Genomic DNA, 25,523 nt, shown 5'->3' on the forward strand with positions numbered 1-25,523 from the left:
CTCAACATATTTAACCTTTATTAAACCATAAGTTGTAACAACAAATAGCAATGGAAAGATAAAAACCTGTGATGCATATGCTCGTATGAGTCATCTTTGGCTCTTATCCTAAAAACGTGTATCTGTGTTTAACCTAGAGCACTGTAAGTAGTCCCACTGAGATCAATGGAAGTACTGATAGTACTTAAAATTACACACATTTATAAGGCACTGCAAAATTGGGGCCCAAGAGGTTGCAAGTTATATGGCTTTACATTCACTGCTCATAACATCATTTCATACCTGGAAAAAAGCGAAGCAATAAACTGAGACACACCTGACAGACCACAGACTGCTCTAAGTGACTGCCACTTCTGGCACACGACGTGGAAACTTATTTTGGCATTTACAACAAGCTAATTGGTAATAACACACGCTAAATAGATCTAAACGGATCACTTTTGCCCCGAGCACACCCTCCTACTTGCAGCGTGATGTCTTGCAGAAACAAGGCTGCTGTGACCATCCCGTGAGGCCCCTCTGACCGTCTTTCAAATCTGGGAGCAGCACAGGGCAGAGCCCTGAAGACATTAACTCCTGGAAAGTTTGTGAAAATAGATGGCGTGGTCTTGACGAGAGCCATTACCAGTGTTCCCAGCGCTGGAGAGGTCGCAAGGAGGGTTCACCCTCTGCCAGCACCAGGGAGGGCTCTGAAGGGAGCGGCTGCACCCACAGCCCAAAAAACCAACGTAAGGAGCAAATCTACAGGAGACCAGAGCAGACGCTGCCCGCGCGTGGCTGCCTTACAGGACGCGGTGTTTTGCCATGCACGCGGTCCCTTGGCTGCCTGACACAGGTCACAGGGTAACTCATGAAGGACACGGGATCAGCTGCACACAAAACCAAGCTTTTTTTCCTCTGTCAGCTAAAAACGACCAGGCACAAAACTCCACGTAACGGAAACCCTGTTCCCAGCAGCCCCGGCCCCACACGCGCCCATGTTCGCTCGTGTAAAAACCCCGCTCACGCTGGGCCGCTCAAGGCAGCAGGGAACACGACGTACATCCACCCTCTCCACACTGCAGCCGAGGGAACCCAGGCCACGCCGGCGTGACGTCACGCGGCCTGACGTCACAGCGGCCTGACGTCACGCCAGAAGACCGCCCCCCTGCCCCCACCAGCATTTCCCATGCCAAAACAGGGAGGTAAGACACGGGCCCCCGACTTCTCCCGCAGCAGCGGGGTGGCCGCGGAGGGCCTGCGCGCCGCTTCCCCCGACTCCGACATCGCCAGGTAAAACCTGGCGTCACCATAACGCAGCGAGGTAGCGGTACGCTGCTCTCACCGGGAGGAGGGTGGCCGTGGCCGGTCCCGGTCCCGGCCCGCCCGCCCCGCGCCCCCGCGCCCCGGCCCGCCGCGCACCTCCGCCGCCGCCGGCCCCGCCGCCCGGACGTGCATCCCCGCGCGCCCTTCCGGGCTGGGCCGCACTTCCGGGGTCAGCCGGCGGGTGCCGCTCTGCGCCTCGCCTTGATGGTTACGGTCCGCCCGGTGGGGGGAGCGCGGGGCTGGCGGGGCGGCCTGGCCTGGCGGGTGAGGAGGGACCGGGACCGGGACCGGGACCGGGGCGGCAGAGGAGCGGGCCTTCGGAGGGCCGGGGGCACAAGGGGCTCGAAGGGGCCGTCTGTGGGACGGGGGGTGCCAAGGGGAGGGGGGTTTTGGAGCACTTGGGGATCCCCTGTGGGGCAGGCGGTACCATGGGGGGGTTGTGGGCACCTGGGGGTCCCCTTATGGGGCAGGAGTCCCATGGGGGTGCTTTAGGGAACCTGGGGGTCCCCTGTGGGTCAGGCAGCCCCATAGGGGGGTTATGGGACCCTGGGAGTCCCCCGGGGAAGCGGAGGCACAGGGAGGGCCCCCAGGGCTGGGGAGCGCAGGGGGGGTGCCCCGGGTGGGGACAGGCCCAGTGGGGTGACCCGGGGGATGGGCCCGGGGGTGCTGGGGTTGCTGTGGGGTGCGGGGTCCTGCCAGCCACTGCGGGGGGTGACGGGGAAATGGGGTGGGGGTCCCCAGCCCGTCACCCGGAGCTGCTCTTTCCGTAGTCTTCTCCTCCTTTGCTTAAAGCCAACAAAATCCCGTGGCTGGGGGTAGCTGCCCTGATTGCATCAGCGGCCGCCTCTCCAGGGACGCACCTCCACACTGACGGTGATGCTGGGGGGCTGTGGGGTGCTCGGCATGGCCCTGCCTGCTGCTGCTGCCTTCAAGTTACTGCCCTGGAGCTGGTGAAGTGCTGCCGGCGAAGCCAGCAGGAGAGAGAAACCTCTGCCCCGTGAGCAGGCCGCAGCATGGCAGCCCTGTTCGTGGCCACCGTTATCCCTGATGTGCAATGTCAGGGCCGGTTGCTGTGGCAGCTGGAGCACAGTTCGAGTTCTGCACGGTTTTAATGCCCTGGTGAAGCTCAGCCCTAAATACAGAAGCAAACCAGTCGCTGCCTCCCTGCCTGCCCGGCATTCTGACAGCTATCCCCATTCGTATCCGACACCCTTCAAAGCAGTCATTCCACGCAATTTGTTTTTGCCTCTTTTTGGTGAAGCAAGTCATGGATTTAATTATCTGAGGACCTTTTGTACCTTTCATTTGCTTTTCAGAGTTAGCAACCTGTTTTCTTTCCTGCGGAGAGGGTGTGTCGGTTAGATAAAGCCACGTGTTTCTGTGGGACTTCAGACTTCCAAGTATGACATGTCTTCCAGTCGGATGTAACTTGGTGTACACACTTGCTTAAAAACATAACCTGTTCGTGCAGGTATGTGTGGCAGCATGAAGGGATTTCTGTCTTAGTTGTGTTTAATTATTTAAAACACAAATGTGATGCTTTTGAACTAAAGTCAAAGTGTACAAAGGAGTGATTATTTTATCTGCTTTGCTTTCTATGGATGATCATAGTCATGTCTGAGAAAGACAGCGGTGAAAATCTGAAAGAAGAAACCTCTTACGAAGATGAAAATGAACAGAAAGCAGAGGAACTTGGCTGTGCTGAGAGCAATGAAGAGAGAGAGCAAGAGCTTGAGCCTCTGCCTATGACTCGGAAAAGACCTGAACCCAAACCCCCAAGTCAGCCTTCTGCCACAGAAAAGCCCGCAGCTGAAACCCTCAAGGTATGTTCCTGTGCTTGCTCTGAATAACATGACTTCATGTTTCATGGCTTTGAGTAAAGAAGAATTTTGACCATAAGCCTCACTGCTTTTTTGAAAAGTCACATTGCTGTTTATCTGAAAAGAAAAAGCTGCACAAAAGTTACACATCACAGACTGCTTGCGTTCCTCTCCTCACCATAATACCTGCATCACTCTCTTTTGCTTTTCTTCATTAAAGGTCTCAGATTCTCCTGCTGCAATTCAGACAGGATGGGGGTACTGGGGAAGCTGGGGGAAATCTCTTCTGTCAACTGCGTCTGCTACTGTAGCTACTGTAGGTAAGGCTCTTTCTGGTATTTCATAAATATTTTAACCATGCTTTATATCTCAAACTAGTGCTTTTGAGTTTGTTTCTAGAGAAGGGGATTTCTGTTATAGCAGCAATTATTGGAAAAATGTCAAGAGAATTGTTCAAGTAATGTGGAAGACTTGTACCGAAAGGTACAGTGGGATTAAGGAGATATGCACAGCCAAAATTACTTTCAAGCTTTTAAGGTGTTTGCATAATTTTCAGCTGGTATTTTAAACTGGTATTCAGCTGGTATTTACAACTTGGTTTAAAAGCTGAGCTGAAACCTAGTTCATTACATTGGTAAGCAAGTGGGATAGTAGTAGGTTTTAGTGCTGGGTAAACTGTCTTGAACAGGAGGAATCCAGAATAATAAAAACCAATATGCAGTCCTAATCCTGTTTCTGTTCTGATTTCTGTTGTATCTCATGGTTAAAGTAATACTGCTGTCTTCTCTAGGTCAAGGTATTTCAAATGTCATAGAAAAAGCAGAAACAACCCTTGGGATCCCCAGTCCTAGTGAAATCTCTTCAGACACTAGAGATGCTACAAGAGGTCAGTTTTTACTGCGTAAGAACAACACTGAAATGTTTCTAATAACATAATCAGCCCCAAAATAACATCACCTTACCCTGCATCTTGCATATTGAGGTCGATATCTGTGTGCTAAAATAATACTCTATTGCTTACTTCTGTTAGCTCTGAAAAGTAGGTAGGAAAATAATCCCAATTCTAGCCCTGCTCCTGACTGACACTTGGTGTTTGTTAATTTTCTCCACTCTGCAGCTCACAGGATCTTTTTTTGGGAGTGAGGAAGTTAATTTTCTGCCTTCTAATGCAGGAAGCGAGAATCCTGGTGCTAGCAGCACAGATGCAGTTGGTGATGGCAGTTCATTTCCTATTGCTGGGGCTCTTGGAGTTTTATCAACCATCTCTACTGCTGTCCAAAGCACAGTGAGTGAGTTGGGAATGCAGGAGAAAATGGTTTTAAGAGAGCATTGAGTTTTTTGCCTTTCATCTGAAACATCGTAAGAGGAAACTTTTAATTTGTACTTTTGTGGGATGAATGGGGAGAAACTCTTTCAACCTTCAGACAGTCTTTTTCCTGTGCCTTGCTTCTAACTGGCACTTAATGTGTAAGTTGCCTTGAATTTTGATAGTTCTGTATTAAAAGTTGATACGTAACCAAAAAACCTGACGGGGAACTGTGTGGTGCGTGCATTCCCGCGCACGTCACCTCTGTACTCTGTTATCTCTGCTCCCTTCCTTTAGAGTATTCAGATAAATGCAGGGTCAGACTTATTCCTGGAATATTTCCACAGAACTGTCTAGAGATGAAATCCATTCTCCTCTTCAAAAACTTCTGTGAAACTAGCCCAAATTGCTTGGAAATCAGCTTGCTCCTGTGACCGTGAGAAATGCACTTCAAAGGAACCCATTACCCTTAGAAACTGTGCTTTTGTGATCTGCTGTCTTGTCAATTTGCCCATGAATCTGAACGAGCCACAGATGGAAAGCTTGCTTCTGCTTTTAAGAGTTAGCAACCAAAACCCACAGGTCTAGTGTTTTCTGATTGGAAGGATGAGAACTAAATACTTTAATGTGCTGAGAACCAGCCTGTTCACAAAATAAAAATATATTTCCCATCAGATTGCTGCAGCTGTCTGAGTGCTATATGAAACTGTTGGATGATAATGTATTGTGGCTCTTTCTGTGTCCTGCTCTCTTTGTGGAGATTAGGGTTGAATTTTAGGGTGACAAGGACCAATTTGGCTTGTACGTGAGTGTCTGGCATACCATCGCTGATATAAATCCCCCAGTTCAATTTCTTCAATTGTGTAGTCTTCTGTGAGTTTTACACGCTGTCTATATCCAAATCTTATTCCTAGGGAAAAAGTGTTATTAGTGGAGGTCTGGATGCCTTGGAATTCATTGGGAAAAAGACAATGGATGTAATAGCCGAGGGAGACCCTGGATTCAAAAAAACAAAGGGCCTAATGAACAGAAACTCTACATTATCTCAGGTATGGCAGTTCCATATCAGCTCCTCATTGGTTTTCTCATTTCTTCACCCTTCTTTTGTAGTCCTGTCATTAAGTAACCATTTGCTATTGAACCAAAAGCCTTCTCCTCCCATATTCCGTATCTTCTGGCACTGACCTGAGTCCTCTGCTTTTCTTTTTCAGGTCTTACGAGAGGCAAAGGAGAAAGAAGAGCAGCAGACAGCTACTGAGGTTACCATGGCTACGGAGAAGAAAGCCCATTATGGGTTACTGTTTGATGAGTTTCAGGGTCTTTCGCATCTGGAGGCCTTAGAGATGCTTTCCAGAGAGAGTGAATCAAAGGTAATGGCCTGGAGCAATTTGCCTTCTATTTTGAGTTCAGCTGAGCAGGGAAAAAAAGATTAGAAATATATGTATATACAAGTAAAATCAGGTGCTCAGAACTTGCTATAAAATGATTGATTACACAACTTCACTTTGACCCCTGCATTATGATCTGGTGTTTACCCTGGGAGCGTTTATGTCCTGTCCTCAGCTCCTAAAGCCATTCTCTTTACGCAGTTAGCCTCAGTTCCTGCATGTCTTCAAAAACTTTTCACAAGTTACTCTCTCCTCATACCCACTTGTTTGCTGCCTTGGTCTGGAGAAGAGGAGAGTATTGTAAGCACAGCAGAGATTGTCCTCTCTGTCTTGGGGCAGGGAGGAGCGCAGATCAGGATGCAATTTCAGAAGTCATTCACTTTTTTATGAAAGAAATTATTTGAATAACTCCTTAAGAATCCATTATTATCTAATGAGACTTCAGAAATAGGTCTTTTTCCCTTTCCTCCTTCCTGTAGGAAAATACCACTTTCTCATTAATACCAGTCTGTGATGTTTTTACATGCAATGTAAACCAGTGCTGCATCTTCCATCCTGTTTCTTTTTCTTGTTGGATTTATGATTCTCTCTTTGGCTGTGCTGCCCCTAACTAGGTGAAATCGGTTCTAAATGCCCTCTCTGGAGAAGAGTTGGACACACTGAAGGAGGAAATGGAGCAACTCAAAGAAGCATTTTCGTTACCTGAATTCTTTGAAGAAGAGGAGGAAGAAAAGAAGGGTAAGAGAGCCCCAGGTTCTGGGAGGAGAAGCTGGTTCTCAATGAAATTCTCAGTGTAGAACCAGCCAGCCCTGAGATCACTAGCAATGGGTATGATGCCAAAGTTAAATTATTCTTTAGGTGGATGCTTAATCCTAAAGCTGTCTGTGGCCAGAAGCATGACAGGTAGCGATACCCTTCGTCTCTGGAAAGCTGCTGTGCTTTAATTCTGTAGCAGGAATGATTTCTTGCCAGAGCAGGATTAGAGTTGCTTGAGTCCTGGGCAGTTCATACAACTGACCTTGAGCCAAGATGCAAATGCAAAGAGATGCTGGGTTCCCCTGACCATGAGGGGAAAGACTGTGAATAGAGTTGTCCAACCTGTGGGAAAGCAAAAAGCCTTTTTATTTATTCATTTTTTACATGAGGGTTAGCCATGCAGACCAAAAGACTCAGAGGTGCCTCCATACACAAGAGCCATGTGATTCTTCAGGATTATGCAGATTTAAATGTAAATTTCTTGCATTGCTTTTACCTAAATGGTTCATCAGGGAGGGCTTTACACACCTGCACTTGCTATCATTTAACATTTAATGTATCTTTTATACTTGCACATGATGGATCTCACAGCCTTCCCCCCACTGTTAGCATCTGCCCTGCCGTATATAATAGGAGAACTATATGCTTTAAGTGATCTTTCAGATCCTCCAAGGTGATGTGCAAGTTAGTGCATTATAAAATGCTGCCTGTAAAAAAAGTGGAATTACCTTAGCTACAAAACCAGAATTGAGAAGGCAAAAACTAACCTTCTGGCACTGGTGTCTCCTCCTTTTCAGAACTTACCTTATAAATTGTATTTAAAAAGACCAGGTTTGATGCATTCTTGCCTGAGTTGATGATTCAAAGAGAAAGAAAGGAAACAGTTGACAGACTTGTGTAGAACTAGTTGTGCATTGAAATGCTGCTTGTTCCTGTATCCGTCCTTTGTGTGGATTCTTTAACCTTTCCTGTCCTTTAGGAGATGAGGAGTTCACAAAAGAAGTCACAGAGTTGTTTTCAGAATTACGTATCTCCTCAAAGCCGGACAAACTGATCGTGGTGAGTTATTTCCCATCTTCTAAAAGCTGGAGAGATTCCTTGCAGGAACTCCTTCTCAGTCCTGCTTTGCTTCTGAAAATATCAAAGGCATGAAAACAAGCTGTGTTTTAGATCCTTCGACAATGGTAGGCAGAAGAGATGGGCCTTTTCCTTTGACTTTATGGGGCAAAATCATGTTCTGTAATGTCTTTGGCTCTGAATCGGTAGACACCAGTGTGTCTTTGCCGTGTCACTGGGCAGTAATCAGTGGTGGGAAAGATAACCGGGAGCAGTAAGCCTTCAGCCACCACAGTGAAATCAACCTACAGTCATGAATTGAAGACCTCCTCTTGGCACAAAGCCGCTGGTTTTACTATGTTCAGAAGTTGGTATGAGGAAGAATTGCCTTTCTTGCCTTCATTTCACTACCCTTCAGATCCACCAAGTGGCAGCAGCATTCTGCAGCCATGTTTTTAAAGCACCTCTGTTAGTCGTGGTCTTGCTGGTAAACTCCAGCACCCGGTGCTAGAGAAATGACTGCCCTCGACTATATCAGTGCAGCCAACCCTCTACAAAGTCCTGAAGGCACTAGGATCATTTGTCCTGGTTCTTCTCACTAGCTCAGGAGGTGTAGCTGTTTCCTTCTTCTAGAGAGATCCAATACTCCATGTTTTGTGGTATGCACGGGGGCTTCATTCCAGTCATTAAATACTATGGCACATCTTCATACAGGTGAGGACTTCTGCTCATGAATGGATAGCACGATTCAACAGTAGTCTTCCTAAAGAAGAAAAAGAGAATGAAGAAAACCAAGAAGCAGAATCCAGAGATGGTGACCATGATGCTAAAAAATCAGTAGAGGTAACTGAGTAATGAAGGAAGAGAATATCTGACCACAGAGTGTTTATCTGGCTGCTAAGTTACAGTTGTGATTCCCAGAGTTTATGGGTTTCTATTTCTGTGCAGATTCTGAGGTCTGAAAGGGCAGTATAGTGATAGTAGCTTGTGTGATTCACTTGTTTATAATAATAAAAGCTGCTAGTTTTTGTATGGTATGGGGAATCTTTTTAACTCTTGCAGGATATTCATGCGTTTGCCATAAGAAGTCTGGCTGAACTGACAGCATGCTCCATTGAAATGTTTCACAAAACTGCAGCTTTGTTTCTACATGGTCAGAAACAAGAGGTGACAGCCACAGACAGAGCCAAGTCCCTTTCACAGTAAGTTCATCTCTTAATAAATGTGTAGCATGTAATTACTTACATATCGATTAAACTGTCTAATAATTCTTTGCAAATCCATGGGATACAGGGCTCTTGAATTCTCATGTGTGTTCAGAGTTGCAATGGGTGGCATCACTATCTTCCAGCAGAATTCAGCTGTCTCTTTCCAGCTTAAAGACATTTCTTGATAAGAAAGAGGAAACCCTACTTGAAAGCTTTTATGTAGCCAAGAAGAATGTTTTTCCTAAGCTTGTGCTAGTTAGTAGATAGACATTTAAAATATGACAAAGCAGTTGTATAAAAGTGATTCTTAATTACCTCTTTGTTAATCATTTAGTATGTTAGGTACGTGATATTGTAAAATTACTGCAACTAATTAGTAGACTGGTCTTACCAATAATGCATACCACGAGATTTTTCTTTTATGTTGGGAGATACTTGGCAAATGTATGAAATATGCAGTACTTCCTAATGCAGAAAATGATGCTTGTCAGTAAAAAAAAAAAAAAAAGCAAGTTAGTACTGTTCCTTCTTGAATGGATGGGTCTGTCCTCTGAATGCTGTTTTCAGATCTTCAGCTTTAATTATTCATTTTTTCATCTTTCCCCTCCCTAATTTATTTGGGGAACTTCTGGATCTTCATACACTGTTTATATGTTCTATATTAATTTTGGTTTAATTTAGCTTTATAGGCATGGAAACAAGGTATTTGTGTTTTAGAGGAATGCTAAAAGAAAGTTATTCTTGTAGCCTGTATTTACTACATGGTTTTCCCACTCTTCTTCCACAGAATGACGATTGTGCTGTGTAAAGAACTGTCAACTTTCTCTAAAGAGTTTACTACGTGCTTAACGACTGCAGGGGTAAGAGTTACACCGTAGTTCTTAGGAATGAGATGTGGTTAGTTGATTGCAGCCTTGGGATCTTCACCACGAAGCGCTTTTTGTGTTTGCACATTTATATATGCAGGTTTTTTGCCCTGTGAACTGATCTTCTAGGTCAGTGTACCCCAAATTGTGGCAGCTGAATGTTGTGCTGAGCTTTTGAATGCCTCCTGCTGCATTCAGCCTGGCACAGAGCGGGGGTGGGAATTGGTGCTGACAGTACTACGGAGACAGAATAAAATAAGGTTTGTGATCCTGCTGTGGATTTTCCAAAACACTCAGGTGTTATTGAAGGTAATATCATTATCTCTAAATTCTCCAGTTGTCCACAGTTCATTTGAAGATGTAATGTGTGTATTCATATACGACTTGCGTTGGGCATATGTGGGTTACTTTGTTCTTATTTGCATGCTACAAGGCAGGTCCGCTGCAGCTTGTGACTTAGCTTTCCTATAGTCAAGGGAGCAATGGTGATTTTAAACTTACTGAGGATTTAGCTTTATCTTGCTTGAAGAAATGTGATCAAATTTTCAATCAGGATAATATATGTCTGATCTCTGCAGGTCAAAGAGAAAGCAGATGTGCTTAATCCCTTAATCACTGGAGTGTTTTTGGAGGTTAGTTATGCTAAAGTTAAAACCGTAAGCTAATACTTAAAAAATGGATGTGCTGTTTTTTTCCACTTCAGTATCCTTATGCATGCCAAGTTCTCTAACCCATGGTCTAAGATTCTGCTTACCTGTCTAATAACTTAAAAGTTTTAATAAATGTCTAGATTTGCACAAGAGGTGAGTTAGTGAAGAGTGAGCCTTATGTGGTCTCAGCTGACAGTTATGATGGCTCAGAAGGCACATATTGAATTCAGCAGTCTGGATTTCTAGAATTTCAATGTCCAAAGTCAAACCTTAGACAAGCTCAAAAATTAGCATGCGAGAGTCCCAGCACTTCCTAGCTGTTAAGTTGGTTCTCAATGCTTGTAAGCTTCTGAGGTGTGGTAGGAAATGGGTGTTTCCTGTTGGCGTGTTCCTTCTTCCTGCTACAGCATGCTTATGCTTCACTTTGAAATAAATTCTTCTTCTCTGTTATTGAAAACAGTATCCTACATTTGGATTGCACCTGATCTTGTTTGGCAGTTTTTAAGCCAGTAGCTTTTTTACCTAGTGGCATAAAGCCCTTCAATAACTTAATATTAAATTGATTTCTAGAATGAAGCCTTAAAAATCCGACAAGCACTAGGCTTCTGTTTCTTATGTGCATTAATCAATGCTGTTTGAAATTAGTATGTGGTTAGTAAAGCTGATTGGTAGCATAATTATTTATGTGTGTATTTTGATTTTTGTTTTCATAGGCTTCAAACAGCGCTTCATATATCCAAGATGCCTTCCAGCTCTTGCTGCCTGTACTGCAGATCTCTCTTATTGAGGCTAGAACGGAACTATCACAGTAATAAAAATCCTTCTAATTAAGAACTTTTTGACCTTCCCACTTCATAGTTTCCATGCTGGAGAATGATGTAATGGCTCTTATTAAAGGGAAAAAGATTAACTCTGATCGCTGCTGCTGCAAGAACGGTGATTAAATGCAGTCTGGCAATGACAGCTCTTACAGCACATTGAGAGATGTGATTAGCATAGTCCGGGCTGGTGGACAACGTGACAGACTTATAGTGCAGATTGCTTCTCTGTTTTCATGGACTGTCTATATCTTTTCACTGAAATCCCTCTGCTGTATGTGTTAACAAGCTCTTTGGAGAAGCTCTGGACTGTGAAGACAATGCTGGAGAAGAGAGTAGCAGCTGCTAGTTAAAGAGTTAGCTAAAATCATGGTGTGATTTTTAAGTCAGAGAGACATAATTAGGTTCCTCATAGCTCTGCGTTGGTGTTGAAGTGACTATTGGATAGGAGGTGCAAGAAAAGGCAAATATTTATGCAGTTCCTAGGCTGGAAAGAATAGAGCAGAGAGGATTCCTTATCAAGCCGTTGTTGCTGAAGAGAAGCCCTGGCTTCCGGAAGATGTCTGTTAATGACTCAGGGATGTGGGATGGGGACTCTCACTAGGGTGCTGTTTCTCATTCTCTTGCAGAGTGCCTGGGAAAATGCTGATCTGGCCCTAAGAATGTGGGTACTTTGCTTTATAGCAATAAATGAGAACTGGCTAAAAGGGATTGATGCATGTTTGGGCAATTTAATGAGAGAATTTAGCAGGAGGATTCCCCTTCTTCAGTGCAGCTTGACATGTCAGCTGCAGACTGTTCACAAACTCAGATACTGCTTTTCTCCTGTTTCTGTGTAAAAACACTATAATGCAATGCTCCTTCTTCTTGGAAGGTATGTTAAAGTAGGGGGAGAGGAAGCAATTTGGTTCTGTTAGCAGGAGTCCTCATTTGTGTCAGAAGCTGCTCCACATACGGTGTCTGTTTCTTTGTGCTGTGAAAGTTCCCTGCTTTGTTCCTTTTTGCAATTTCTATCTTTTGAGCCTGGCTGTTGGGAGGGAGCAGCCTCTGTTGGAAATGCAAGAGCAGAAATGCACAGCTAAAGTGGAACTTCAAGAAGTCCAGAATAGCTAACCAGAGGTGACCAAGTGTCACACCTGCCTCTGTACTTGCTCATTGGTAACAATGATGCTCAAATCCCATTTTGAAAATCCTCTGGGTTTTAGCAGGTCTTGCACATTTCTGCTGTACTGAAGGCTTAACATTCCTCTGCTCTATTTGTGCAGTAGGGAAGTGTTTTTATTATTAAAATACCTTTTGGCTAATGCTCCTCTGATTTTATATATATGGAAAAAGCCTTGCCTTAGTCGTGGTTAGACTGATCAGATCTCTAAAGGGAGAGCCTTTTTTTGCATCTTAAAGAAAACTAGACTTGAAAGGAGTGTGTCTGGAGTAAAAAAACTCTGCACTACAATAAATTCTGTATTTTTTTCTTCTTTTGGTTGATAGCATTATTAAAGAAAGGATTTGTTTTGACAACCGTTTCAGTTAAAAGCTATCAAGATAGCAGTGGGCACGAACGAAATGAGAAGAAAGAACTGTAGGGTTTTTTTCTTCTCACCCCTGACTGTGGTTTGCGGGGCAGGGCTGGGTGCTGCTCTGGGGCTGGGACAGCTGGGGCTTTTCTCCTGGCAGGGTACCGTCTCATAGGAAAGAGGGCTCTGAACGCAGGCTGGGGAGTGAGAGCTCCCACAGCCGAGCTCCCCGTTCCTGCATCAGTGCAAAATGGCAGCTTTGCTCCTGCTGCAAAGCCAAAATTTACAGAAATGTCAGAAGAGAAGAAATAAAGATAACGGGGGTTTATGAAGCAGCAGCTGCTTTTCTTGCAGATAAATTCTACTGACCTGCAGTGCTTTAGTGTAGAGTAGTTTAATAATTAAAGGAAATGAGGTGTTGTTTGGGGTTTTTTGGTCTTTTTTTTTTGAAGATGCAGACGGTAATTCTTTCAGTCATATGCCCACCTGGATTTTGTTCTAGCAGCCAATAATCAAACGTGCACCAGTTTCACTTGTGTGCCAGCGCAAGGACTGCAATAGATAGCCAACAAAAACAGTTCCGCAGTTGCTGAAATCTTCCTACCCAAAGGATTCATCAGAATGCAGCATCCAACTGTCTGGAGGTCTTATCGCTCGGCCTTGCCTTGCGCATGAACCTAATGAGAGCTGGCAGTAATTTGAGCACTTCTGGTAGTGTTTGGGGAGGTGAGAGGTGGCTGAGAACAGATAAGAGTTAGCTAAGATGCTGGCAGTGACTTGGAGGGCAAAAAAAAAAGCCTTCCACAATTATTTTCTTTCCTTGGGAGAGATTCTGTTACTTGCAGCTGTAAAAGCTGCTTCCTGGCAGCTGCTGTGGAAAGGTTTAAAACATAAAAAAGGCTCGGTCCTCCTGATGGGCTTTGGGACTTGCTCCCAGCCCTTGCCCAAGCAGCTTCCTAGGGACTCATTTTTCATTATTAAAACACACATGTTCACTAGCAGCAAAACCTCTGACACAGGCGGGATGAGCAGTTGTCCTCGTTTGGAAGAAGCAGCAGCTACGTTGCCACTGGTGGCCCCGACCAACGGGACAGCTGTCCCAGGTCACCCGCAGCACAAGTTAAATGGCCTGACTCAGTGGCCGGAAGGGGAGAAGTGGCAGGAGGAGGAGGAGGAGGAGGAGAGCTCCAGCATTTCCTTCCCAGGTGTGCACACTGGAGCCTAAATAAACAGCGGTCTGCGATGATGTGATTTAAGCGGAGAGATTGATCTGTAGCCAAAGGCTCCTTGGCACACAAATGGAGGACATAAGTGCCCAATACTGTGCGAATTAATGTTGTCTGGGAGTTTCGCTAGTCCCTCGCAGCTCTGCGCTTTGACAGCAGCTCGGAGGTGGTGGCCATGCGCTGGTGTTTCGGGTGCTGGCTGGCAGGTTGCTTTCCTTCCTCCGAGGGCAGCTTTGTGCCCGCTGCAGGGTGAGAGCAAAGCCCGAGTGATTTGTGGGCTGGGACCTAGAAGTGGCCGCGGCTGCCACTCTCCACTGTCCTGCTGGGTGGTGGCAGCCACCCCGGTGCTGTAAGGTGCTGGTGGCTGCAGCCTGGCCCGATGGCCGGGGTGGTCCCTCAGAGCCGCTTCCCTGGGGTGATGCTTTGTGTACCCGTGTCCGGGGAGCGATGGCAGGGCTGTCCCCTGGGTTGCTCTAACTGGAGAACGCTGCAGGCTTAGGTCCCTTGTGTCAGAGTACTGAGAGCCCGGCTGGGGCTGGCAGGGAGCGAGCAATGAGGTCACCAGTTAAAAATAAGGTCGAGCGTGGTGTTTGTGGGGGAGGATCCTCCTAAGGTGGCAGGAGCTGCTCGGAGGAGTGGGGTTGGATGCCAGCCGGTCCCGACACCAAACAGCCTCCCTGGATCTGGCCCAGGGCCCCACGCTGTGCTCCCTGTGCACGTCTCCGCCAAGCTCCTGTGCCATACCCCGAGTTCCCCGGCTGCGTCACCCTGGCGTCGGGCGGGATTGCTGCCACCGTTTACCCCCAGACTGAGCACTGGCTGCCGGGAGTTCCCCGAATGATTTGTGCGTGACCTGAAGCATCTCTGCTAGAAAGCACCACCGCTATTGACTGTAAAATTGGCAGCAACGAGGACTCTGCCACTGGCTTTGCTGAACTGCTCCAGGGTTTATCCACCCTTGCTATTAAAACCCATCCCTTATTTCTGGTCTAAACCTGCCGAGGGGGCCCTTGCTCTGCGTTTGGGGCCAGTGCAGGCTCAGGTGGAGGAGGCCTGGAGCAGACATGGCCAGGTTTTTGGGACAAGTGACTTCTGTACAGCTGCTTGCTCCCTGCATGAGTTACCCAAGGTTAGTCTTGCTCGGTGGGAGGGGGCTCCACGCACGCTGCAATTACTGTAAATTAAAGTAAAATGACTACGGGAGCAACTTTGTTGTAGAGTTGAAGGCTTTAAATGGGGCAAATCTTGCGGGAGAGGTAATACCTTTTATTAGGTGGAGAAAGCAAATTAGCTTTCAGGTACACAAGCCCTTCTTGACATTATTGTTACTGTTATTATCCCATATTGGTGCTATTAGAAATGAGGGCATTGCATTAGAGGGGAAGCACATTATGCAAGTGTTTAGACCTGCTGGTAACTGCTCTCTGCTGACAGGTATTTGCTTAATGATATGTTGGAGTGAAAGCCAGCAGCAAGGACAAGCATCGGAGGGAGCTGGGAGGGCTGAGCTCTGCCTGGTCCGGCCTTGCGTGGACCTCCTGGAGCCACCTGACACCTCCCACCGAGAGGGGAGCAAGGACCTGCTGGAGGTTCCTCTCACCGTGGTTTTAAGGACACCCCCAAATCCCCTCCTCTCTACTTCCAGCAGGGTCCTGACCATAGCACATTCCCAGACTGAGTCCCCAGTGCCCTCCCTGGTCCCTGTGGATGTCTGCAGCCTCCAGAGCTGCCCTGGCTTGCTTGCCAAGGGTCTTTCTGCTCCTGCCCGTGCTGGAGGCAATGCCTCTTGCACGTATGAATGCGACTGGTCATGTTCTTCGTGTCATGTGCTGTCTGTGGCGGGTGGCAGAGCCAGTTTTTCTGCTCTGAAAGTGGGACTGGGGAGGAGACGGCAACACTCAAATACCCAGATCCCTGGTAGCTGCCAGCCAGGCATCGAGGAGGCCACTTGCCTTTTTCAGCTCCAGGTAAGGCGCTTTCCTGTCTCCCTCCTGTCATCGAGGGGATTTACAGACTCGCATATCAATTTTACAGGCTGGAGAGGCAGAGCAGGAGGGCAGGGTGAAGCAGAGGGTGCAGCAGGAGCATTCCCGGGATGGCTTGCACTCCATGCAGTCTTGGGGATGGCAATCGGGCATCATGCCTAAGCCTTGTGGGAAGGACTTCAGTCCCCTGAGTGAGAAGGGAGTGGGCACAAACACTGTGACCTGTAAGCCCATTGTGTCTGGGGGGGTAAAGCCATCCAGGCTATTGCATCTGGTGGAGTATGAATATGGAGGTTTGCTTTGTTAGCCAGAGGTCTGATCCACGTGCACCTCACGCTTCGCTCGGCCATGGAGGACAATTGCAGCTTGTCAGTGGGGACTGTAGAGCCGGTTGCTGGGTTTTGCTGGTTTGCCTGCCCGGGCTTTAGGGAACCAGCTCATCTGGAGCAGGGAAACCTACCTGCCCAAAACGTGGGGTGGCCAAGGCTCTGAAGGAACAGGCAAAACTGGATCTGCTGGTCTGGGATGGGAAAAAGCTGAGCATTTGCAGGCATCATCTCAGCCACCACCCATGGTGGGGGCTGCACAGGACTTTGGGTGCCCCCCCCCCCCCCAGCCCCGGACAGGAGCATGAAAACCTACCTGCCCAAAACGTGGGGTGGCCAAGGCTCTGAAGGAACAGGCAAAACTGGATCTGCTGGTCTGGGATGGGAAAAAGCTGAGCATTTGCAGCCATCATCTCAGCCACCACCCATGGTGGGGGCTGCACAGGACTTTGGGTGCCCCCCCCCCCCCCAGCCCCGGACAGGAGCATGGCAGAGCCCCGGCACAGGGGAGCCCACCCCATCTCTTGGAAATCAGCTGGGTTGGTCCCCAGGGACAGGGTTAGTGGTGCTGTGGGGAATTAAAGGATTGTAACCCCCCACGGTGGCATTTCTTAGCATGCATTAGGGTAGCACCATCCCTTCCCAGCCCTGGCTGCTGGGCTTTGGTCTGGTTGCCCATCTACTGCAAAGCTTGAGGTCCACCTCTGGGTACCTTGTGCCTTTCCTATCTGCTCACCCCCCAGCAGTGAAGGCACAAGGCAGGGGCATCCCCCACAGATTTGGGGCTGGGCACATGCTGCGGGAGCTGCGGAGCAGCTTTGGTGAGCAGGACCTGGGGTCAGGGCATCAGCTATACCTTCTCCTGCACCTTCCCAGGGGCTGCCTTTTCTTTTGTTAACGTTTGATTATTTTTAATGATTTTAGATTAAAATGTAATTATTTTCAATTAGTAGTTGCACTTCTTAATTATGGAGATGAATTAGATTACTGTTCATTATTAATTAGATTTTAACTTTGCACTGATTATACCTTTTATCAGCCAATTCCCACGCTCCTGCCCTCCCCGTCCAACCTGCCTCTCCCCCAATGCCACCCCAAACCCCACTGCTTCCCACTGCCCTGCAGCACCCTGGGGATTTTAAAACCTGTCTAGAAAATACAAATCAATGTTATCAGCTCAGGGGCTGCGACTGGTTCTTTTAAAAGCCCAAATACCAACCAGATGATGTCATTTTGTGGCTAAAAAAAACATTAAAAGAAAGCATTAATATTCTGCCTCCCTCCATCAGTGGCTGGAAGAGAAACTGTTTCCTAATTACCTGCTGCGGCAGGGGAAGGACGCTGCTCTTCCCTGCGAGCAGAAGGGATCCGATCCCTCGCCCCTGCTGCCTTCCCTCTGCCCCGTTTTGCTGTTTGTATACGAGAGGGAGGGTTTGACCTGCCTGGGCTATTTCATGGACTTTGTTTGGTCCTGCTATTTTAAAACTAGCTATCTTCTTTCTTTTCTTTTCATCTGTCACCTTTCAGGCACCTAATCAATGCTCAGAGTTTTCTTGCTGTTGCTCTCAGCTTCTCTTCTGCTTGCTGCTGTCTCCATCGCCTCCCTGCCATCGCCCCGTCCCCGGGGGAGGTCTCCTTTCTGCTGAGGCTTCCTGAGAGCCCCAACACTTGCTCTCTGTTGATTCATCCTCATTTAATTTGAAATATTTCTGTAATTTGCCCCTGCTCATGGGGGGTTTAAGGCATCTCCCTACACATTTGCCCTGGGATTTCTCTGTCTGCCTCCATCACTCTCCCCTTGCTGCTTCCCTGGGCGGAGGGCAGTGCGTGCTGCTTGGGTGGGCACCAGGTCTGGTGCTTTTTTTTTGTGGAGGCCACAGACTGCTTTGCCTCTTTCCCTGCTGTTTTGGGGGGCAGGAAGTACACAGGGCCTCTTCTCCCATGGAGAAGAGAAAACCGAATGGTGGGGTCCAGGGAGGCATTTTCATCCCTGAAAAGCTCACCTTACTCCACTCTCCAGTTGCTCCTTCAGGTTCTCTCTGTGCTGTAGGTGTGACATTCTCGTGCCCCAGAGCTCTTTGGCTTCGGTGACATGTCGACAATCCTGAAATGTGAGTGTTTGGTGTGAACCCAGGGGAACCTGCTGGGTTTGCGTGTGCTGGATGCTGCATGCTGGCAATGAACCTCCCTCTGTGCCCCATTGTAGGGTTTGGACGGGAAGATAAGGAGAGAGAGGAGAAGGAAAAGGACAAGGAAGAAGAGAAAGAAGAAGAAGAGGAGAAGGAAAAGACTGAAGGAGAAAAAGAGAAGGACAGTAAGAACGAAGAAGAGGAAAAGGTAGGGGAATGATGGAGTTTTCTGCAGATCAGCTGCTGAACCGTTTGCCAGAGGGTTTCCAGCCCCAAAGTCCCCAGAGTGGTGCTCAGGGTGAGCCCAGCACTTCCCAAACCGTCTGATGCTGGGGACCATGCTGGGGACCCCCTGGACCAACTGTGCCACTGGCTGTGTGGTGTCTGTGGGGCACCCAGCACCTTGAGCACCCACTGCCTGGCATATGGTGGGATGGGGCCATCCCTGCGAGGAGGATCGGTGTCCCAGGGGCAGGCAGGCAGCTATGGAGTGGGGCCACCTCTGCAGGTGAGCATGGTGCAGCGGGGACGTGAATGATGCAGAGCTCCCAGGTTGCCACTGAGCCCCGTGGAGAAGGATGCTTGGCACAGGCAGGCACGGGCGGCAGCCAGGGTTTGTAGGGTGTTAGAAAGCACCAGCCCCAACTGATTTACATCCTGGCTGTGAAGGGAAGCCATGTCTTACCCACGGCAACCCCACACCTCTGGTGGATGGAGCTATGCCGTCCACAGCCTAGAAATCACACTGTGTGCATGGTTTTTCCACTGAGAGACAGCTCTCTCTTTGCTCCCAATATTCCTAGTTAGTTCTCCCTCCTTTTCCTCCTATTTCAACCCAAAGAGACACTGCTGTGGACAGCGATGCTGTCTGCACTGCACACACCACCAAATCCTTGCTCTTGGCTCTGGAGGTCTCTGCAGGGCCATGGGCACACGTGGTTCCGCAGCAGCACCATTGGTGCAAAGCCTGGCTCTAGATACCCACATGACCAGACATCTCTCTGACTTGAGGCTCTAGCTTGAACAGCAAACAGGGCGCCAGGGTCTCTGGTGATGCTTCTCCTTTTCTCTTTGCTCCTGCAGGGAGATGGGGAAGAGGACAGGAGGAGGAGCAGCAGCTCCAACAGCGACTTGGAGGAGGTAACCACACCACCAGCTCCGTGCTGGGGCCTGGCTGCACCCCTGCACACCAGCCCTGTGGGTTTTGCACCTACAAACCCCTGTGTGGGTGCTGGCTACGGGTGCTATCAAATACCTAGAGGTACCAGGCGACGGGACACGAACCACCCAGCACTCCAGTCACGTGCTGTCCCTTTTCTTTTTGTTCCTGCCCCAGGACCATGGCAGTGACAAGGATGATGAGAAGGAAGACAAAGATTAGCCTTTCCATGCTGGAGTGGCAGTGCGCACCCTGGGCACGCCAAGGAGGTGGGGGTGCAAACGGCAGCACGCGCTGGAGGGGGCCCGGGCCGCTTTTAGCCAAATAAAGCTGTTTGTGGGCTCCAAAGAGAAATGCTATTTATTCATCCAGTCACGCTGCCTACCCCGTGCTCTCTGTCTCTCCCAAGAAGGAAACAGCCAAGGAAAGGCAATAGGTGGGGAGCTGGGATCTGGGTGAGCACAGGCAGGTTTTGTTCAAGACCGTGAAAGAGTCTGGAGAGAAATCCAAGGGCTCTGGCTGCCTGGCTCTGCATAGTCCCTCAAAATTAGGCAGTACCAATATCCTCCCTGTCCCCTCCACGCCGCTTGCTATGGGATGGAGCAGCCCGACCGGGGACAGACGGGCTGTGCAAAAGGCGGCTCCAGACGCCTGGGGCTGTGCTGAGCTGTTACAACTGACTGTGATTTCAAATTTATCAAAAACATACGAAAAGCAGGGACAGGGGGGAAAAAAAAACCCCAAACCAACACCCCCCCCCCCCCCCTTCCTGCGGTGCTGCCCCCAGCACAGGGGGCTGAGCGTGTGCGCAGCCCGCAGCTCCCCCCGCAGCCCGCCTGGGGCTGGAACCGGGCGCAGCGCCAGGGAAGGGGGGGGGGAAAAAGGGGGGGGGGGAATCGGGAAAAATGAGCTGGCACCGCCATCTACCGGGGATGGGACGTGTGACAGCGGGTCCCCGGGTTTCATAACCGCTCGGCTGTTTTGTAAGGCTCCCGCAGCGCGGCCGGGGGCCCGGAGCGCACCGGGGGCTGTGCGGGAGGCGCAGCGGGGCGGCCCGGGCTGCCTGCGGGATCCAACCCTGCAGCGAAAAGGGACCTCGGAGGATGAGACTGTGCCTTTAAAAGCAGTGCCAGCACCCCGACCCACCGCTGCTGCTGGCGGTATTAGGCCAAGACCAGAAGTCTCACCATCAATAAAAACTTCAATGCAAACTTGAGCACAAGCTCTCCCTGCTGCGTCGCTGCCTTGATTTGTTTTCCTTAAGGAGTCTATTTTTAAGAGTATTTTCCTGAGTAGTGCAGATTTCAGACAAACTCGAGTTTAAGAGTCAACACTGCGGAGGATTTTACTTGAAACCACAGAATGTGGCTTTAGATGGTTTTTTCATGGAACAAACGCAGCCGGCTCTTGTGTAATCATCACAATCACAATCACAAACAGCAGGAAAGATGCTGAGGAATGTTGTCTTAATTATCCAGCACAAAGATTAAAGGGAAAACACAAAGACAGGAAAAACAAACAACTCCAAAAGCTAAACTGGGTTTCAATGCGCTGGTTTGGCTTCAGCAGGGAAAGGCCAAGTCTAAGTGCCTTATTGCTCCGTGAACAAGGGTGCATTAATGTAAAATAACCCTGTGTGGTGTTATTTTACATGTTTTACTTTCCCTGCCATGCAAGTATGCAGGACTCCTGCACAAGACACAACCGACTTCCAAATAGTATATGGAGTTGTGGCATTTTACAGTCCCCTCAGGCCACACTCCTGCAGGATGGGAATCTCTTGGAATAAATTCTCTGTGTCTGAACACGAAAAGGGGAGCCCCTGCCTTTGCTTTTTAAGTTAAAGGTTGGAAACTTTTCAAGCATGCTGTGCCAGACTCTATTTTCTGAGGTCAAGCATGCCTGTAGATGCTCAGTTGGAGCTGGGAGGTGTTGGCATCTCACTGGAGTGAGATTCTGCTTTTCACCTGATGACAGATATCTCACCTACCAAGCTAAAAGCCCTAAAATTGTTCTCTGCACCTTGTGCCCCAGCTCCCAAAGTGGGTGAAGGCTTGCAAACGGCTGTCTGCAGCTGACCCTACCAACATGTCCTCATCCTGCCCCAAATCTCAGCATCTTCACGGCCTCAGAGCCAGTGTTGGGTCCACCCCACACTGCTGGGTGATGGCGAGCACCGAGCCAGGCAAAGTCTTACTGTTTGCTGTTTGTGTTTTACGGTCCCTGCTTCAGGCCACTGCGCTAAGCTCTGTGCAAATATAATGTGCAGCCAGATCCCTGTGGCACAAGAGCAAAAAGCAAAACACACCCAGGGACCGGCTGTGCGAACATCCAGGCGTCTCCTCCGGCAGCCGAGAGGTTCACTGTCCTGCCTTTGGCACCTCGCCCTGCACGTAGCTCGCTCCCCTCTGTGCCTGTGTGCTGCCTTGATTTGAACTGGTTGTTTCCCCAGAAAGTTGCGGGGGTGAAAACCATTTCAAATTATCTGGTGTCCCTAAGTTCTCATTGCATCTCAGCCCTGGCGAGAAGCCAGGTGACGTGAATGGGCGTATAGCATGAGCATTTCCACCAGCCATGCGGATTAGGGCTCTAAAAACGCTTAGTGGAGGAGGCAAAAAGCAGGTGGAACATTTGGCTTTTGGGGATGCTGAGGGCCCTCAGCCGCAGAGGGACAGTGGCTGTCCTGTGGGATACGGCCGCAGAGAGCTGGGCATCTCCCAGCACAACCTCGGTGTGCCGGGATGGGTGCTTGCCCACAGACGTGACAGCCAGCAGCTTCCCAAGTGCTGCTGGGCGTGAGGTCTGACTTCACTGGGGTGTTTAACCACCTCATTTGCTTGAAGCATCTGCAAGGTTCAGCTAGGGGCTCCCAGCTCAGCCGGCTGGGAGAGGAGCGCGGACAGAGCTGCGCCGAACGCCCATCGCATCAGGCTCTGGAGGGGTGGAGTAGGAAAAGAAGACCAGCAAGAGAAACTGGCAGCCGTGGAGTTACTTAAGCAAGTCTTGTTTACACACATTTACTCCTCTTTATATAATAACCTTGGCTGGTCCTCAGGGAGCAGGAGGGGTTGTGCTGCCCCTGCTCACAGCATCTGGGGGTACCTGCAGGGATCCCGCACGGCACGCGGCTCTCTGGGGCCTCGTAGCAGCAAAGATGCCAAGAGAGCTTAGGCATGGAGAAAGAATTGATTTCCATACCATTTCATGCAGAGATGCCCCCAAATGAAGGCATTTTTCTATAAATGCCAACAATTTCAGAACAGAAAGGTTGGACCTTTAATTTGCGATGAAATTTTTCATCTTGCATTTATTATATAAGGCATCCTATTAGAGAAACAAGCCTCTCTAAGGTAGAGATCAAAAAGAAATCTTTCTTCTCTTCCCAAGTGACCTTCTTCATGGAAAACTTCAAGCTTCTTTTTCATTCCACTAAAAAATGGAAACAGTTAGAAATCCTGACTTCCCCAGAAAAGCTGTTTCCTGGAGCCCTGCTTAAGAACTGCTAATCTCTGCAGAGTGCCGGGCTGAGGTTTCCTATGAAATGACTCTTCTATTTTTGTGCTGAATAATAAGAAAAGCAAAACCCAAACAGAACTTGAGTCTTGCAAGTGAATGGTGTTTTGGAAGGTCAAATCCCTGCTCCTGCTCCTGCTCCCTGCAAAGCACTCACACTTGCTCCTCTCTGTGCTGTGTCCTTCTGCAACTTGTCCCTTCATTCTGAAAATCCGTAAATTAAGACTTTTGGCTATGTTAATTAGCAGCTAAAAGTTATAGCAGAGCTTTATTCACTGAACTGCTTGGGATTCATTTTCAGAAAAATGTCTCTAAGGATACATAACTTTCACAGCACTCTTCTCTCCCCTGCAAACCCTTCTAGGACTCCTGCATTTGCTCTTTTGGAAGAGCAGAGCGGGCTCTTTACTCCCCAAACCTCACTGCAATGCATTCCTAAAATCTACACAGAAATGGTGCCAGGCTTCTTGCGAAGGAAAACCTGCAATTTGCTCTGGCAGTTCCACCAGGACAGGTTTCTGGGTGACAGATCTTCTGCCGAGTACTAACAACTCGACCTCTTTAAAAGCCGTGACGTCTGCGCGTTATGAAAGGGCGTGCTGGCGGCGGGGCCATGACTCACGTACCCAGACACGATTCACCTGCCGTCCAAAGTGCAGTGAGAGGTGGAGGCAAAACAGCCCATGAAAAAAAAAAAAGGCACAGCCAGAAATACTCATCTGCTTCCCGAGCAGAGAGCTCTGCCCGGGCCACCGCTGCTGCAGCCAGCCAGGGAGCCCACAAGCAGCTATTTATAATTGTGGTAGAGACACAGCCCTGCTCATCCTGCCTGAAATCCAGCCCAGTGCCTGTGTTTAGGGCTTCACACCTGCTGGCTGTGTGGAAGGGGGGCTGCAGGAAGATCCTGAGCAGCCCCCTGCATTGCTCCCCAAGTCTTTGAGGTGCTTCGTTCTCCTCGGTGGTCAGGCACGGGTCTTAGCTGGAATTTGAGCCACCGGCTTTGCAAAAGCTTTTTGTCCTCATGAAGAAGGACACTGAATTATCAGGTTGGTGGTGGTGGAGATGCTGGAGCTGAAGGAATAAAGACCAGGGCAGAGGATGAGGAAGCTACACACAAAAGCTCATCTGGAAAAACATCTGTATGGGAGCCAACACGAAGAGCAGAAAGAGGGGCAGAGATCTGCAGCCCCCTGGGCAGTGCAGCCAGGGCGAGCACTCACCCAGCAGCTCTTGGCCACTGGGGAAGGGAGTATTCATGGCGGGGATGCTCAGCTGTAGGACCTCACAGCTTGCCCGTGCTTGCCCTGCACCTAGACAACCCTGCTGGCACCAGCAGAGTCACTTCCAGCCAGTGGCCTGTGAAGGGGAGCCAGGCTCCTCCGCCAGCTAGCACCCTCCTGTGACCCATTGAGGTGTGGGAAGAGTGGGACAAGCTGGACCCTGGACCTGACCTGACCATGGCAAGATAGAGGCATCACTGGAGGCCAGGCCCTGCCATCTGCAGAGCCCGCCCGCCACCCCTTGCAGCCTCCTTTGGCAAAGTGAAAAGGCAGCGCTGGGTCCCGCCAGCCCTGCTGCCATCTTTGTCAGGTCGTGGGAGCTGAACAGGGAAAGTACAAAAAGGAAGCAATGAGGGAGGCAGCATGTACTCGCTTCTTTCTGGGGCAAGGAGCCAAGGCCACGTGGGCCGGTGAATGAGCGGGGCAGGGCACCCTGGCGAGTCCCCGAGCTGCGGTGATGGGCCACCACGGCATCACTCCCGGCCACAAGTCCCAGGTCAGGCATGTGGACACACAGCAGCTTGTGAAGCCAGTAACTTTTGTCTGACCCTGCAGTAATGACTGATTATAAACCAACTCTCCCCATCCAGAAGATGACGTGGGTGATGTGACCTCCAGGTCTGGCCTACTAGGATGCAGCTCCCTGTGGATACCAAGCCCCTGGGAAGTGGTGGAGCTTGCTGCAATGTAAAGGTGGAGTCATGTCCTCAGAGAGTGGGTTCCTTATGGCTTTTCCTCCTCTTAACACTTGGTTATGTTATCCATGCCCTCATGCACCCTAGGATTAGATGGTGCTGAACAAGTTGTGCTGACTTTGGGCCCCTCCATGGGATCTCCTACAGATGGGGCATCTTCAGCTGCCCTTGAAACACCAATGAAACAACTGCAAAGCATCAAGGCAAGCTTATAGCACCCTGCACTGCAGACCATGGTCTTGTCACCCATCCTAGGGCTTCCCCCTGATAAGGGGGACAATTCTGACCTTGCTTTTAGCTGTACTCCCTTCTCAGGGGTATGTGGCTTGTATATGACCGCCCATGGAAAAAGACATCTCCATGCATTTTATGTGGGACTTGCTTCCAAGACCGAGTGATAATGTTCTGCCAACCTCTTTGCCAAGATGTTTGGCCCAAGAGAAGTCTTTGCCAAGATGTTTGGCCCAAGAGAAGTAAAATGAGCCAGATACGGATCTGGGCTCTCCCCGTGGCTCTCCGGTTT

General features: G+C 49.1%; 1 protein-coding gene across 2 annotated transcripts; it reads left to right on the plus strand.

Moving 5' to 3' along the window:
• The first annotated feature begins 1,507 nt into the window (after window positions 1–1,507).
• FAM114A2 (family with sequence similarity 114 member A2) lies at window positions 1,508–12,672 on the plus strand. Of its 2 annotated transcripts, XM_050905509.1 has the most exons (15): window positions 1,508–1,569; window positions 2,622–2,776; window positions 2,917–3,128; window positions 3,346–3,445; window positions 3,916–4,011; window positions 4,298–4,410; window positions 5,346–5,480; window positions 5,643–5,801; window positions 6,434–6,557; window positions 7,555–7,634; window positions 8,346–8,474; window positions 8,694–8,833; window positions 9,627–9,699; window positions 10,284–10,337; window positions 11,069–12,672. In XM_050905509.1, the coding sequence occupies exons 3-15, from the start codon at window positions 2,919–2,921 to the stop codon at window positions 11,165–11,167; spliced, it is 1,512 nt and encodes a 503-aa protein (XP_050761466.1). In that variant the 5' UTR covers window positions 1,508–1,569; window positions 2,622–2,776; window positions 2,917–2,918; the 3' UTR covers window positions 11,168–12,672. The 2 variants fall into 2 exon arrangements, with proteins under 2 accessions (XP_050761466.1, XP_050761467.1); XM_050905510.1 differs by lacking the exon at window positions 1,508–1,569 and having other exon boundaries at window positions 2,442–2,776.
• Window positions 12,673–25,523: the final 12,851 nt, after the last annotated feature.

The sequence above is a fragment of the Gymnogyps californianus genome, chromosome 14 (assembly GCF_018139145.2).
Source record: "Gymnogyps californianus isolate 813 chromosome 14, ASM1813914v2, whole genome shotgun sequence".
In the NCBI taxonomy this organism is placed as follows: domain Eukaryota; kingdom Metazoa; phylum Chordata; class Aves; order Accipitriformes; family Cathartidae; genus Gymnogyps; species Gymnogyps californianus.